Source organism: Drosophila melanogaster, chromosome X (assembly GCF_000001215.4).
Source record: "Drosophila melanogaster chromosome X".
NCBI classification, from domain to species: domain Eukaryota; kingdom Metazoa; phylum Arthropoda; class Insecta; order Diptera; family Drosophilidae; genus Drosophila; species Drosophila melanogaster.
The window spans coordinates 12,362,049-12,378,585 of NC_004354.4; the positions used below are offsets into that span (position 1 = coordinate 12,362,049).

The 16,537-nt window shown below is 44.0% G+C and overlaps 2 protein-coding genes across 2 annotated transcripts; one reads left to right on the forward strand and one right to left on the reverse strand.

The window, feature by feature from the left end:
* The first annotated feature begins 11,069 nt into the window (after positions 1–11,069).
* CG2577 (uncharacterized protein) lies at positions 11,070–12,400 on the forward strand. The gene has a single exon (NM_132566.2). It carries the CDS (start codon positions 11,197–11,199, stop codon positions 12,229–12,231), a length of 1,035 nt encoding a protein of 344 aa, NP_572794.1. The 5' UTR covers positions 11,070–11,196; the 3' UTR covers positions 12,232–12,400.
* Positions 12,401–13,547: 1,147 nt separating this feature from the next.
* Ir11a (Ionotropic receptor 11a) lies at positions 13,548–15,707 on the reverse strand (the record flags this gene model as incomplete). The annotated part of the gene is made up of 3 exons (NM_132567.1): positions 15,268–15,707; positions 14,603–15,158; positions 13,548–14,531 (listed from the first exon to the last, which is right to left on the reverse strand). The coding sequence occupies exons 1-3, from the start codon at positions 15,654–15,656 to the stop codon at positions 13,548–13,550; spliced, it is 1,929 nt and encodes a 642-aa protein (NP_572795.2). The 5' UTR covers positions 15,657–15,707.
* Between the last annotated feature and the right edge of the window lie 830 nt (positions 15,708–16,537).

Consider the following 16,537-nt stretch of genomic DNA (forward strand, 5'->3'; position numbering starts at 1 on the left):
AACAGCATCTCAATGCTGAAAACATGAATAAAGCTTTTCACTTCTTATCTACTTCACTTTGGAGAATGAAAAATGAATTAATTGAGCGACGGCAACGCTGCGTATGAGTGATAAACCTAAAAACCGTTGCGCAATTCGTGCATTTTAATGAATGTTTGAATGATTCCCGCTTTATTTCAGTTAATTAGTGAGCACTTTGATCTGGAAGTGAAGTGACCGCGGGTCAAAGTTCATAATCCCCGACAATCCCCTCAGTTTTTTTTTTTTTTTTTTTTTTTGTCCCCCCCTACCTTTGCCTGCCCTCCAGGAGCACTTCAATAAATTAATTTAAAGTTTAATTAAAAAATTGGTCTTTATTTTCAATTAGTGGCTCGCAAAGTGACCCACCCACTATCCCCATCCCGTTCGCCCAGCCATTCGCCCACCCGCTCCCACTTGCAGCTTTTCTTAATTAATTAACCAAATTAAATTTATGCACAACAACAGCAAGAGAGGCGGAGAGAAGGAGGCGAGTGAGCGCCAAAAGGAAGCCGGGCACAATAATTATCAATAAACCGGACCGTTCCACCTTTTCGTTTTCTTTTTCATTTTTTTGAGCAGAGAACGGAGATGCAGAAGTGTGCGTCACGGGGTGACAGGTGGAAGGTGGAAGGTGGAAGTTGGAAGGTCGAGGGGCACGGGCACAACAATGGCTATTAACTTACATTACCTAAGAACCTAAGAAGTGCCTGGGTATGACTTAAAAGGAGGAAGGGAGCCACTGTGGGCACGTAAAAGAAACATTAACGCGCCATCTCGCTTGCTCGCTCTCTCTCTCTCTTCCTTGTCGGGGACACCATTCTGTTACCATCGTCCTTTGGCCTCGAAGGTCCTTACTTGTTACTTGTTAACCCGAAGAGCGTCAGCATCCTGCACGTGACCTGGAACCAGGAAGCAGGAACCTCGAACCTCCAGCCAGTAGCCAGAATCCAAGGACCACCACCCCAATCGAGCACCAGATATAAGGACATGCTGTCGCTCCTTACACACATACACTGTGAGTTCCTTTGAAGTATTCAAATGATTACGATTATTCAAAATATAAAGAACGACACTAAATGATTCGATTAATTGCTATATACGCTTGGACATCATATGAAGTCGAAGATTTTCAGTTAAAATCTCAAGGAATCTTGTAAAACTAGGCCAGAAATGCCATTCGATGTTTGACTTTTGACTCGAATGTCAGACTAATGTAATGCAAAACCTTTGTGCCCAACCAAGCCATTATATTCACCTTCATCTTTCGCAGCACCATATATGTACATACTCGTGCATATTAAGTCGTACATCAACTTGCATCCAGGCCGAACTTTGGTCCTGCATGTCCATTAAGATGTCTCAGGTAACTAACAAAATGGTGGTGAAGTCCCCTAGTTGATGGGAATGTGTTTCAGTTGGCTTGCCTTTTGCGGGGAGTTCAACACTCCATTATTGCCACACGGTCGAGCGGGACAACTTAATTTCCGACTAGATTTCAATAATAACAACAACAACAACAACAGCAGAAGCAACGGCAGCAACATCAGCAATGAATTTTAAAATATTCATAAATGAATGCAAAAAGAGTTTGTCGGGTGCTAATGGGATAAGGTGGGGTTCTATAGCCCCTGGATCACCCTTTCACCAACGTAACTCGCACTTATTGAGGTTGAAGGTTTACATTGCTGGTGTGCTGATGTTGCTGCTGGAGTTGCACTAATTGCTGGCGGGTAAAGTGGGTGAAATCAATGGCAACTGGCAGTGGCAACAAAGCCATCGCATCCATCGCATGCAAAACGCTCTAGTTCCTCGCTCCATCCACTTTTCACTAGGTTTTCCCCCCACATTTCGTTCGCTTTTCTCCCGCTTTTCACCCGGTTTTACCGTAATGTTGCTGTTGTCGCTGTCAGTTGTAATCAACGTTCAAGTCACACCCCATCCACTCACCAGCAACTATCGAGCTCAAAATAATAGGTCTGAGATATTATCAATTCATAATAGTTCACCTTTGTATCAGCTATATTCAGCTCCATTAATATAATAATTAAAGCATAAAGTACTAGTTAAAAGATAAATTTAAGTAAAGCAATCAAACAGCAATGGTTGTTATAATATTGGCAAAATTCTGCTATGGCAACAATTTCTACAAGTGATGGCTATTTGCTTTACCCGCGCTGTTTTGGCCATCTGCGGCAATTAGAAAATGTTACCGACTTAGAAATGCGTGGCGCCTGGCTAAATGGACGTTAATGGCCAGCTGCTGGCAACCAACTAATAGCAAAATGGCAAATACAACGGCAACATTGGCGGCAATAATAAAATTATCGCCGAAAGGGGAAAAAGGGAGCCTGGCCTTTATGAATTGCTCATACGCCCAGGTGGACACAACCGGAAAACGCGACGTGGGCGATGGTTAATGGCGGACGGAAGGAAGGAAGAAGGGGCGTTGGACGCCCTGGGGGGAGGGGCGTGGCACGCGGTCGGCACATTAAAATGAAATTGCAAATTAAACATCAAAGTCACTTGGCGGACAGAGAGCAGAGTGTTTAGTGAAATGAGTTCATAATCGGATTTGACGACTTGTGAAATGGTTTTAAATGCGCCCAGTGTTCAGTGGCGTTCAGTCCGATGGAATTATAATCATTAGAGCAAAAGCAAAAAACTAACTCACATCGATTGGTTGATTTGCGGGATGTGGAATGGTGGAAAAGGGTAGCTAGAGTGGGGCATTTAAAGTGGTGCCCAGGTGGGAAAATAAACTAGCTAAATTACTCCCTTTGATGCAAGGTAAAATGTTACGCATTTTCATTGCTGCATTAGTGGATTTCATTTGGCAATCCTGTTTCAATTCTCATTGTTTTATGTTTAGCCCTTTTATACAGTTTGTGTGAATGGGTGCTGTAATCTATAATCTATAAACTTTCCATTTATTTTACAAATGCCATTTTTGCAGATGAAGTGCAATTTTTAATGCATTTTTTCAATGCTATTCTTAACTATCCAAGTATCTAAAAGGATTCTCCGAACAGCACCTTAATCGCATTTCAGTTGCTTCTGCTGCCACCGCCAATAAACATTAAAAACAGGCGTCGACAACTTGCATTTGGGCAATCTGGCTAAAATCCACCTAGCGGATTCTTCAAAAATCGATGGGCGGCGACTGAAACTGAAAACTGAACATGGGGTACACGGTGCGGGAAAACTGAACTGAAAACTGGCTGGGAAAACGGAGTCTGACGGTGTCAGCTCCTCGATGGTGGTCACAGTGCCCCAAGGAGGAGTACATAGTGCCACCCGTAACTCCCGAAACTCCCAAAACTGTTGGCTCTGCGGCTTTTGCCGGCGGTTGACTGACGCGTATGCGTTATTAAATCTGCATGTGTGTGCGTACTCGCATCCTACACATGTATACGTTTGTACGAGTTTATATGTGTGTGTGTGTGTATGTGTGTGTGTCTATGGCGGCGACAGTGTGCGTGTGCTGACAGCAATTTGCGTATCAATATGGGCACATAATGCTTCGAAAATGATTTCCAAAATTTGCATTTAAATTAAAAATTATATTTGCAACACAAACAGATGGACGGACGAGCGGATGGACGGAAGGAGGCTATGAGGCATAGGCATTTGCTCTAGCTGCTACAACGCTCCTCACCGCAAAAACGTCAAAAAATGCAAATTTAGCAAATTTTAACAAAAATTGTTGCTTTTAGTTGTTTCAGCGCTGCTGCCGATAGAAATGCGTTGCGCATACGCAACGTGTGCCGCCACAAAATGGACGTGCACACCCACACACTCGCACCCGCACACACACACACACACACACACAGACGCACATTCACTGGCACCCATACACATGCACTTGACAGCATCCGCTGGCCAAAATTTGCGGCTTTCGCAGCTTCTGTTTTTGATTAGGCAACCAACAACACGACAATGCCAAACACACACGGTCATATGTGGCAAGAGTTTTAGGTGCCAAGGGATACTATCTATATATGCTTCTATTAGTGGAATCGCATGGGAAAATCCAATGAGATCGGCTCGGAACATAAGTTAGTTAGTATTACAGATAATGATGTATCATTAGAACATGATACTTGACTTTAAGCGTTGATATAAACAATATTTAAAAGTACCATACAATTTGCAATATCTATGTTATCTTGCAGATAAACCCACTTCATAGAGTTCATTAACTTAATTTTTTGTATGGCCATATCCATTCCCTTCCCGCCACCTCCCTAGCGCTTTAGCCCTTAACTTAACCCTTTTGCCATTTCCGGAAAACACCCAATAAGCTCCCACTTATGCAAGGCTTTCGCATTCCGATATTCCGACGGCGGGACGCAATTCCTCAGGATGCAATGGCGGGCATTTGTATTGTGCGACAATGCGACGATGCAGCGATAGGAAAACAATGGGAGCAGAGGCCAAAAGGAATCCAGAGCAATCCACGACCGGCTCGGGATGATGCACTGGGCGAAAAATGGGGTAGATAATGAGAAAAAATTCAATGAAATAAATAAGTAAGTGCCTAAAATAACCATTGTTGAATAACGTGGAACATAGATGTTTGAATCTTTCGACTATTTTCATTTGGGGTGGCAAAATGTTTCATCATTTTTTTTTAGCAGTGTAGCAGCAGGGGTTGGAGTTCGAGTTGGCATTGATGTTGCTCTTGTGGGTTTAAATGGTAGTGGGTGGGATGGATGGTTTCGTTGGACTCGAGAAGTGCTAGTGCCGGTGTGTGTCAAAACAAATTTCATTTCACATTCAATTAAATTAATTTTAACACCATTTGCAGTCGGGTAGCTGGCAGGGCAGCAGGACGATAGTCGGAGGACGAAGGACTCGGCAGGACGCGCCAAGGGGTGAGAGCTGACCCCGCCGAAGATGCCAATGCCGATGCCGATGCCGATGCCAATGACGACACAGCAGGATATTCAGGACTCACGGCTCGGAACCGAGGAGCCAGGAGCCAGGACACAGGACACAGGACGAAGGGGACTGAGGACCCCCGACCCAGCACCCAGGAGCAAACACTCTGGGCCGAGAACACCGCATGCCTTTGCCACGTTTTCCACATTTCTCCACTTTGCCGTTAATGGTTTTATCTTTTCCTTACTTTCCCCCCGCTTTCCGAACAACCAGCATGCACACCCCATAGATCGATCGAGAGAGAAAGCGAAGGCCCGGCAAACGAATTCGAACAGCGAGTTAATATAATTACAGAAATAAAGTCTGGAATTTTAATTAAAACACAACTTCATTTACAGCCGCAGACGACAGGAGGCCCATTCGAGTCGAGTTACGTCGAGTTCGGTTCGGTTCGGTTCAGTTTAGTTCAGTTCAGTTCTGTTCTGGTTTAGTCCAGTGGAGGCGCTACGATGCTACGATAATATGGGAGTGGGACATTAGGGACAGCAGGATGCTAGGCGCCAGGACACTAACCAGAGGTTAAACTATAGAGTGAGCCATAGCTCTCCAGGCTCCAGTTGCAATGCTATAGCCTCGATAAACTCGATGGTTCGTACACTTCTGACCTCATTTCTCCAGGCTTGGTCATTAAGACCCTGATAATGTCTTCCAGGCTGGAGGAGACCATAGATCCTTTAGCCCTATATTATGAAAAATACACTTATTCAATAGTTCTAATGAAATCTTCAATGAAATTAAACTAATAAATGGCTTGTTTAGTTTCTTAATAAAATTGTAAATATATCTTGTGCAAGTTGTATACCTATGAATATGTTTTCCCCACACTACTGAGTACCTCAAAGTCGAGGTCCTCGACCAATCTTACTGGTTTATTGCGCGTTGGCCTGGCAAATTGAGAATCGAGAATGCAGAATGGAGAAGGGGCAGCCGCATTTCAATTATGTTTTTACGGCTTAGAGTTAATTGAAAAGCAATTCGTAGGCAAACAGCAATCGGCGGACAGTCGATTTTTCGTAGTGAAAATGAGTGGCTGGCCGGGATCTTTTGGCCGCTTAAAAATTCATAGACAAATAACGCACAATAATATGTGTGTTTCGCCTATATAAATACGGGTATATGTGGCAAAATGGTTTTTGTTTTTGGTTTTACTTGATGCTCGCTATTGACTTTGGCGATTTCAATTAAAGCACGTAATTGATTAACATTGAAGCGAGAATAAAAATTGAAATTATATTTACTTTTTATTATTGTCCACCCAATTCCACCTCTATATTCGATTTCCATAAGCTTCGCAGCAAATGCATACACTGCCTTTGGTTGGGGCTATGGAATTTATTTGCTTGGATCTCTAAAATGCTAGATAAATTGTTAGTGAGTAAACATTAGCAATCGGCTCTAAAGTACATTACTACTTTAAATGCTATTGACTAGAGCTTTGCTAAACTTAAGCCTGTTTTTTTTTTTTATGAAAACAATTTGAAAAGAATATTTAAAGTGTATTTAGTGCTTCGATTTTATAGAAAACCCTCTTGTCAGATTCGATTTGTGTTTGTCGAAACTTTAAATAACATTTGCCATAAAGGAGAAGGGAGCTGAATAAATTTTCCAATTGCGTTGATTTGTAATATTTGCTGTCGTTTCATTAATATGCGATAAGCATTATTGTTTCTGGGCAAATGGCACAGCTCATACACGATTGCAAGACTGCAACACATCGATGATTATTGCGGCATAATTGTTGCAAAACTTGAACTCTTTGACCGTCCGGTCCATCGGACAATCGGCCAAGGAATAAAGGACACTGTCCCCCATTTCCAACTCACATCTACACATCTGCGCATCGCCGCACAGCCCGCTGGCCACCCTTCATCCGGTCTTAGCCCCACTCCTGTGCCACACGCCTCGTTTTCGACCCCTGGCTCGGATTTGCATAATAAATGAGACACAAAAGCCAAGCGGCTACTGTCACATGGCCAATGGGGGAAACTGGCCATGTGCCATCTATAATGATGATAATAATGATGCAAATGCACACACTGCACACACTGCACACACTGCATGCACACTCCTCGAAAACAGGTGTAAAAGGTGTGGGGGCAATTGAAGTGAGAGTTGACTTGGACACAAATGCAAATGGTCGGCATATGCCGAAAGAGCACTGTGCGAAACAAAAGAGAAAAATAAACAGAAACAAAAACAATTATGCAGTGAAAAAGGAGGAAATCGTCGAAATTACTGATATAAAATATATTTTGTTTCGCACTTTAAGTGATTTTAAATCATCTGACTAAACTCTCAGACCAAGTTTTGCCAATATTTTTTCCAGGTGCAAAACAGCAGATGATGAGCTGTTGGAAGGGGTGTCGAAAACAGGGAGCGGGACAAATTGCAGGGGCAAAATGCAGGAGCAAAACAATATGCAAATTTTGTTGCATACTTTTCGGAGGCAGCGTGAAAATCATTGCAGCTAAGCAGACAGAAGACCCCATACCACGGACATTTTCGATCCAAAAAACCCCAGACCAGAAAGTCAGACAGACTACTCCAGTCAGCACAATCAAACAAATACACAAATAGAGCGGGACGGGCTGGGAAGATAGAGCGAGACGGCCAGTGTGGGCAATAGAGAGAGCAACATAATGCCTTTCCGGTATCCAATAAACCGACTGCACTTGGACAGCCCGGATTTCCGCCTGAATCATTGATGAGCTATTAAAGTCATTTATATTTTGCTGTTTGTTGTTCATCCAACTTCAGCGCCATCTTTCCGTCTCTATCAGCCCCGCTAATGCCATCTCTTTCACGTCGGTGCAATCCGTCTCTTTCACTGACTCTGCAATTGCCGGCTCTAAATAAACTTTTGTCACGTTTGTTCCAGACACGTTGGCAAGTTAGTTTGTTCGGCGAGCGGGGATAACTTTCATATTCATTAATACTCATTTGCACCCGGGCAAGCTATCGTTCACGACGGATATTGAACTGGACCCACGACAGGGGTTAACGGCATCAATCAAAGCAATCGCAATTATATAATACAATACAACGAAAAGATATTGATCCCAGAAATAACAAGCCCTAGCTATCACTTGTCTAATAGTGCGCTACGACATATCCATGGTATGAAAATTTAAATAGTTTTGGCACTTTTAACTCATTATTACTAAATTTCAGTTGCGAGTTCTTAATGATCTAATTAGTGGCGGACAAGTGTCTTGCCGTCGCTTAAATGGCCTCCAATTCCATTTTAATGAGCCTCAAAACGTCGGTGACGATGGACGGGGGCGTGGCGAATAGAAGAACACACAGCCAATGGCGATTTTCAATAACCCCCCTCCACACCCCCGCCCGTTTCACGAATGTGTTGCCATTGTAACTACAAGTTGGCGGAGGGCAGAAAAAGAAGTGGGGGGGGGGGGAATGAAAGTTGGTGTAGGCCAGGCGAGTGGAAGTGGCAATTTCCACGACAACAACAGTTACAGGCACAGAAAAGCCACGACAATGACGACGTTGATGGAAATGAAAAGATAATTTACCCGCATGTTTCAACATCAGGTCCGGCCACGCCCACCCAAAAACCGCACGCCCAGACGGAGTTTCTAGCTTTGAGTCTGGATCTGAATCGCGTTCGGATTGCAGCGAATCGCTTACTGAATCTGAATCCGAAGTCGAGTACAAATCCAGGAGACAGGAACAGGAGCTTCTGCCGTCATCATCATCATCATCTGCCCATCATCGTAATCATCCAAATCGTCTTCATCATCGCAGCCAATCCTCATCATGATCATCATCATCGAAATACCCATTGTGGTGGCCACTAATGCAAATGCCTGACTATCTGTCTATCCATCAGGCGGCCATGTTATGATGTAAATGCTCGGCTGCCAGCTTATCCTCTACTTACCGCTTCTACACCAATAAAAAAGAAGTTATGAAAAATATATCCAACATTACATAAAATATGAAATTATTATCATATATGTATGTAGCCACCTTTATGACCATTTCTATCGATGTTATGAAAAAAGGCTTTAAAACCTATAACATATTTGCACGTTTCCTTCTAAAACCTATAGAAATAATTGACCAAATATGGAATGTCATACCTCGTTGAGTTTGTTTTTAAAATTCCAATCGATCTGCATTCAAGTTTGGGATTTCTAAAATTTTTCAATTTTTCGCAAATTTTTATGATGTTACCCCTTACAAAAAATGCGAAAATTTGGCCAAAAATTAATTTTACAAAATCCGTTTTAAAGTGATAGGGGTTGTTAGTATTGGTCATAAGGAGTATAAAATGGTACTTCTTTTTGCTCTGTGACTATTTTTAGTCAAGTTATAGCCAAAAATGCCAACTTGAATATTGACTTTTTTGCCACAAATAGTTTCCAGATTTTTTGTGAAAAAAATATTCGGTATTTTGATCATAACATTGAAAATAATTAACCAAATATGGAATGTCATACCTCGTTGAGTTTGTTTTTTAAATTCCAATCGATTTGCATTCAAGTTTGGGAATTCTAGGATTTTTCAATTTTTTGCAAATTTTTATGATGTTACCCCTTACAAAAAATGCGAAAATTTGGCCAAAAATTAATTTTACAAAATCCGTTTTAAAGTGATAGGGGTTGTTAGTATTGGTCATAAGGAGTATAAAATGGTACTTCTTTTTGCTCTGTGACTATTTTTAGTCAAGTTATAGCCAAAAATGCCAACTTGAATATTGACTTTTTTGCCACAAATAGTTTCCAGATTTTTTGTGAAAAAAATATTCGGTATTTTGATCATAACATTGAAAATAATTAACCAAATATGGAATGTCATACCTCGTTGAGTTTGTTTTTTAAATTCCAATCGATTTGCATTCAAGTTTGGGAATTCTAGGATTTTTCAATTTTTTGCAAATTTTTATGATGTTACCCCTTACAAAAAATGCGAAAATTTGGCCAAAAATTAATTTTACAAAATCCGTTTTAAAGTGATAGGGGTTGTTAGTATTGGTCATAAGGAGTATAAAATGGTACTTCTTTTTGCTCTGTGACTATTTTTAGTCAAGTTATAGCCAAAAAAGCCAACTTGAAAATTGAGTTCTTTGCCAAAAATAGTTTCTAGATCCTTTCTATTGTCCAAAACTAAAAAATAACAGTCTGTATGAGATGGACCATACCGAGCATTGACAATTAGCTTTACAAAGCAGTTACTCTTTTAGCTGTATGACCATTTTTAGTTGAAATATGATGAATTTCTAACCTTGAGGCGTACATATTCTGTCCATTTGGAGTTAATTTTTCTCACTGCACGATGATGATAATGGACCCGGCTGCAGCCTCAATCCCGCTTCATTCCAGTTCAAATATGTCGCTTCCGTCTTGTCATTGGCTTTGCAGGCAGCCAGTAAGGCTGCTGCCGAACTGAAATTTGCCAGGGCGATATACAGACATATACATACATATGGGTGTATTACGGGGCATAGGAAAATCGGACGATATGGCGGACATGTCGGGTGGCATTTAACGGGGGATGTGGAAGAAGGAGATGGCACACGCACGGGCCGAAGACCCACAAATTTATTGTTCTTAAACATCTGAGAGAGCCCGGCTCCTGGTGCTCCTGCTATATTTGAATGCCAAGTTGCCAGTTGTCACAATGTGAGTGATATATAGCCAAAATGTCAAATGTCAGCGAAAGACATTATTACTGGCTAGTTGATCCGTCCTCGTTGCCACCACTTGGCCCCAAACCCCGAGTTACTCAACCGCCTGCTCCTCATTTGTGCATTTGTGTCTCCGTCTACGGATGCCGCCGTCTGCCAGGATAATCGATACGCACAAGTACACACTCACACACATACGCCACTAACAGCCCGGGCAGGATGGCACATTAAAGGATTGGAGTTGGGCTCGCCCGTAGCCAGGCATTTCGTTAAATCGCAGTTAAAGTGCAGACCCACGATGAGATCAACGTGGCGGATACTTAATATCGCGCAGTACGTCACTTTAGACGTTACAAACTATAGGAACCGTTATTATTGTATATCATATAGATAGCCTTGGTTTGATTTAAGTATGGTAGCTGCTCTGAAAAAGAGGTACCTTTTAAATCGACTTCACAATTTTTCCTTAATTTTTAACAGTTTCTCTGGCTTTGATTTGTTCATTCCTGACTTATTTACCTTTAGTAAGCTATTTTTTCATCGAATTAGACAGAGAACCGAGCCCGGAAAAAGAAAGCAGCACAATGGAACGACTGCGCTCCTCCCAAAACCGCGAAGTGCGAATCGGCAACTATAAGGTGGTGCGCAAGATCGGCTGTGGATCCTTCGGCGATATATATCTGGGCATCTATATCCACAGTGGGGAGCGGGTGGCCATCAAGGTGGAAAGCAGCAAGGTGCGCCATCCGCAGCTCAACTACGAGAGGCGAATCTACCGCGCCCTGAGGCCCGCCCACGGTTTGCCAAGGATTAGGTACTTCCACAAGGAGGAGCACTACCAGGCGATGGTTATGGATCTGCTTGGTCCCTCGCTGGAGAGACTCTTTCAGTTCTGCGAAAGGGCATTCACCATCAAGACCGTTCTGCTTCTGGCCGAACAGATGCTTCGCCGGGTGGAGTATGTCCATAACCGGGGATTCCTGCACCGCGACATCAAGCCGGATAACTTCCTGATGGGTCTGGGTACCATGTCCAAGCAAGTGTACCTCATCGATTTCGGGCTATCCAAGAAGTATCTGGACATAACCACTGGTGTCCATATACCATATCGCGAGGAGCGTTCCTTGACGGGAACAGCCAGGTACGCCTCCATTGGCGCCCATGCCGGCGTCGAATCCGCCAGAAGGGATGACATGGTGGCCGTTGGCTATGTCCTTATGTACTTCAATCGGGGATCACTGCCGTGGCAGGATTTAAAGGCGTCCACCAAGCAGCAGAAATATGAACGCATACATGAGAAAAAGATCTCGGTAAGCATTGAGGTACTTTGCGAGGGATTTCCCTGCGAGTTCACAATGTACTTAAACTACTGCCGCGGCATGGGATTCTACGATAAGCCCAACTACGACTTCATCTGCCGCATGTTTCGGATGCTGCGGAATGGTCTCAATCTTCGGCCGGGTCTCATCTACGACTGGGACATGCTGATGATGAAGTTCCACAATACTCAGAAAAATCCTGGCATTGGAATGCGTGTATTTCCACCTAAACAGAAGGAAGATGATGGTATCAGCGGTGAGCCGATCATCAAAGATGAGAAGTGCAACTTCTGGCCGTGAAAAATCCATAGAAATCGTCGAGTTTCGAGTAAATTAATAGTCGAACTAAATTAATTAGTAGCCTGTAACTAGAATTACTCCCCTCACAACTAATCATTATAAATTGCATGCATAAATAATTAGTGGGAGTATAAATTATAACGAAAAGTTAAATAAAGTATTAAAATATAAATTGTAAGCCCTTGTATAATATTTAAGTCCAACACTTAAACACAACCAAAGCTGCACATTCTTTGATTACTGTATACATTTAAGCTGCACCTTTATATCTTAAATATTTGAATTTTTGTTTCCCTAAGCAAAGTTTAATTGGATCAAAAATAAATATTCGTATTTTTAGACCCATCTGGAGCATAGAAAGTCTTCACCTCGCCTTAATCCTTGAACATTACAATTCCTTGCTGGCCATATTCATTCTATGTAAATCGAACCGATGGGCTTTTTTCCCAGCAACTATCAACTGTTGCCCTTTGTTTACGCACCGACACAGGAAACAGTGATTTGAAGAGTGGACACACAGATGGATAGCGGACCAAGTAAAAACGGAATCCCATTTTTCTCTTCGACTCCGCAAACAGATGGTTCAGATGCCCACCTACATACATACATGTGTACGCACACCCACGGCTAATAAAAGTGGTTCGGATTTTCCAATTCGAAAGAGGCGACAACGATGGGCCACGCCCACTGGCCAAGGATGGACGATGGACGATGGACGACGGAGGATGGAGAATAGTCGATGGGAGCTGAGTGGGTGGCATCCCGGCAAATAGAGCAATTTAAATTGGAACGTGATTATGCAAACGTTTGCACAGCTTAACTCAAGTGCCGCTCCGTGCCGCTCGGCCAGTTGGCCAGTTGCCGCTGCTCACACATGGCTAAGAGTGGTGCCGAGTGGCAAAGAGTGGTGCAGCCATCGCCAGAGGGGGGAAACCAAAAAAAAAAAACAAAAAAAAAAGGAACAGAAGTAAGCCCCAACCCATCCGGCAGCTGCATTACAAGTCTTAAATAAATTTTTTAAGGCCAGCCGGCCACCGCACAAAAATCCATCTAAGTGCAGCATGTCTGGCTTAGGCGCCAAGCACTTAGGTTCCACCATCGCTCAAGGACGCCCAAAGAAGGATATTGAACAGTAGGAACATCTGGCTGATTTGTGGTTCGTTTCCTCCGAAGATTAACAAATTAGCAAGAGGGATATTTGGCCATTAACGAACTGACTACTAGCTACATTAGCGAACTAGCTTTAAAAACAAAGTTACTCTCCTTTTGTTTTTTTATTATTAAGCTCATTATTATAAATAATTTTGAAAATTTATTTATTGATGCACCCACTCCATCCATCGTCTTAGTCTGCCATTGCTGCGCCCCGCCAGCAATTCCAGGATGAACATCCCGGTGGCCAGGACAATCACCAGTCCGTGAATACGGTACGCCCCGTTCATTATACTTTTGGTGATCCTGCGCAGGAGAACTGGATCGTTAGAAGCCACCTTACGTTTGTTCTCGTACTGCATGTACCTCCTTTCGATGTGGGCCATTACCCCGGCACTTAGCAGCTGTTTGATCTTCCGATCGATGGCTGGCCGGAGAAAGAATCTTCTAGGAAAGTAGATGACGAGGTGATACATGTAGATCGGTTGGCGAACAAAGGTCAAACGGCTGATATTCGGGTGCTTGTGATTCCAGTAGGCCAAGTTACTGATCAGCGCAATTGTGGTTAGCCTTTCGTCCGGAGCTGCCCTCTGAACTCGCTCGAATCGTGCCGAAAAGTCTAGTGGCTGCCGGCAGGTGAGTTCCAAGGGATAGAAGTCATGGTAGCCATTCGCCACCATGGTGTAGTTGTCCTTAATCAAACCACTAAGATCCTTGGGCAGTGGGCGGTGGCGCGAGAGGCGAAGAACGTCGAAGAGTCGCGCCTGATAGGCACACCGCAGTACCAGGGTGAGTAGCATCCAACTGGCCAGTAAGTAGCGAAGGAATCCCTTGCCCGGCAGCCTGTGATCGGGTATCGGATTGCCCACAATCACCGTTAAAAGATCCTCGATCGGATGACTCAGGCCCAAACGGGATCTAAGCCAACAGGTGCTTAGCACAGCCAGCAGCAGGATCACGATGATCACGCCCCACAATTTGCCGCGAAACGGCAGGATAAGCGGTCCTAAACGACCCAAATACCGATCCCTGCGCACCACCATCACAAAGTTGCTCTGGTGGTAAACGGTGGACTTGGAGAACAGGGAGCGCCGCTTGTCCGAGCCACTCAAGCCACCGATGGCTATCGACACGGTGCCATCTGCCAGCTGGAATTTTAAAAATTTCAGAAAGTTATAAATTGTAATATACACTGATATACTTCTTTTTTTTAAATTACCTGCCTGAAGCACCCGGACACGTTACCCTCGCCAAAGATCTGGCTGGGTTCTTGGGGCATATAGAGCTGGATGCGAAACTTTAGCGCCTTGGCCAGCAGCTGGAGCAGATCCCAGTCGATACCGGCGAGATCCTCAGCCGGAATGGACACATTGCTGGCCGGAGGTGGATCCTTGTGCCGCTTGTAGATCAAATGGGGCGGCATGTGGGCGGCGCCCACGTTGAACGGACAATCGCCCAAGTGGCCATTCCGCACGGGATACAAGTCCGGCATACTCTGTTGCGGCTTCCCGGTGATCCTGTCGAAGTGATTGATTTGCCGCACCGTGATGCCCGGCGTGCAGTTGGCCTTGAAGAGCTTGTAGCTGTAGGTGCCCACCGTTCCGTCCTCCAATTGGGCCACGACCACCACATTGACGAAATGCATCTGCAGATTGGACTTCACAATCGATCCAACGGTCTGCCTAACAAATTGACGACTCTGGATTTCCGATACCACCACTATGCAGAAGAACTCGCGCTCCAGCAGCTCGTCGGGAAAGATGAAGACCTGGCCACTGCGAAAGGGCATTTAACAATTAAATGAAGCATACAACTATTTTAAGCTAAACTGAAAACCGGGAGTGAATAACCTATTAAATAAAACATCAATTTGTTGTGCCTCACGTGAAAGCGGTGTGGTCGTTGACCACGAAGAGTGTGTACTCCCAGGTAGTCTCCTCTGCAGTGCCCTTGTGCAGCAGGACACTGAGTTCTGGAGCGAGGCTGGCCAGGATCTGGTCGACCAGCTGTCGCTGGCGTTCGCTCAGCTCGTAGGGACACTCCACACAGATCTCTCGAACTACCAGCGTATTGATCCTGTTAGCAATGTAGTTCCTGGTCAGATAACTCGAGGCATTCGCCAATCGTCGGGTGTTAAGCTCGTTCTGCTGATTCCCCAGCCGCGAGAGGAGCACATCTCGACCAGTTGGCTGTGCCCGCACCACGACCCATATCCCAACCTGAATACCCGGCAGAAGGCAGCCGGAGAACAGCCACAGGATAGCGAAGCGCATGACTGAATGGCCGTTGTGAATATCGCGACAGGACTCTGCTCGCCGGGACATCTGAGACACGGTGCTAATGTAATTGGCGATAGCACTTGGCTGATATGATTAATTAATTGCTAAGATTCCGATATTGATTGACCATGTTCCATATTCCTACTAAAGTGAGAAAATGGTGGTATTATAAAGAAATAACCACCTTTCGGGCTTTAGAAATTAATCAGAAATATACACTTTCGAAATATATAGTTAACTAATAAAAAAAAGCTTATGATTGTAATGATTATCGTCTGATGTTTTTTACATTACAGAAATTCCTAAAATGTTATTAAATACTATACTATTCAAGAAGCTTAAGCGTTTCGCCAGGTATAAAGACCACGATGTCCTTTCAAGATAGAGCTCTCGATCTTCGAGCATTCGAGGCGCCAGGGACAGAAATAGATATTTACGACCAATTGGGCGGGCTTTAAATTGAGTCAAGGCTGGCGGCGTCGCCACCCACTTGCCACTACCCCCATCCACCGTTTTGGCCATCAGTCATGAGCCATGAGCCGTGAGCCATGGCCAAAAGCGAAAGGCTGGAGCAGTGGCTGTAGCGCCACCGAGAGCGCACTTCTTGGTAATTTAAGAAGCATTGCCGAGGCCACGACTTGACCAGAATGTGGTTCGGGGTGGCTTAGAGTGGTGCAGGGCGCCATTTGGGTTCACTAGATGTTATTTTACAAGGACACGCGCACAATTTATAATAACGTCGTCTTCGTCTCGGGCATTTTCTTCCTCTTCGTCGTTGGCTTTGGCTTTCTACTCCGAAAGACGCTTTCGCTTGGCCAAAAGGAAAACGCACCCACACATACACACATACCCACTCTCACTCACTGACTAAGTAA

Coding starts and splice junctions, on each gene's coding strand:
- CG2577 (NM_132566.2), top strand. CDS start 11,197: ATGGAACGACTGCGCTCCTCCCAAAACCGCGAAGTGCGAATCGGCAAC.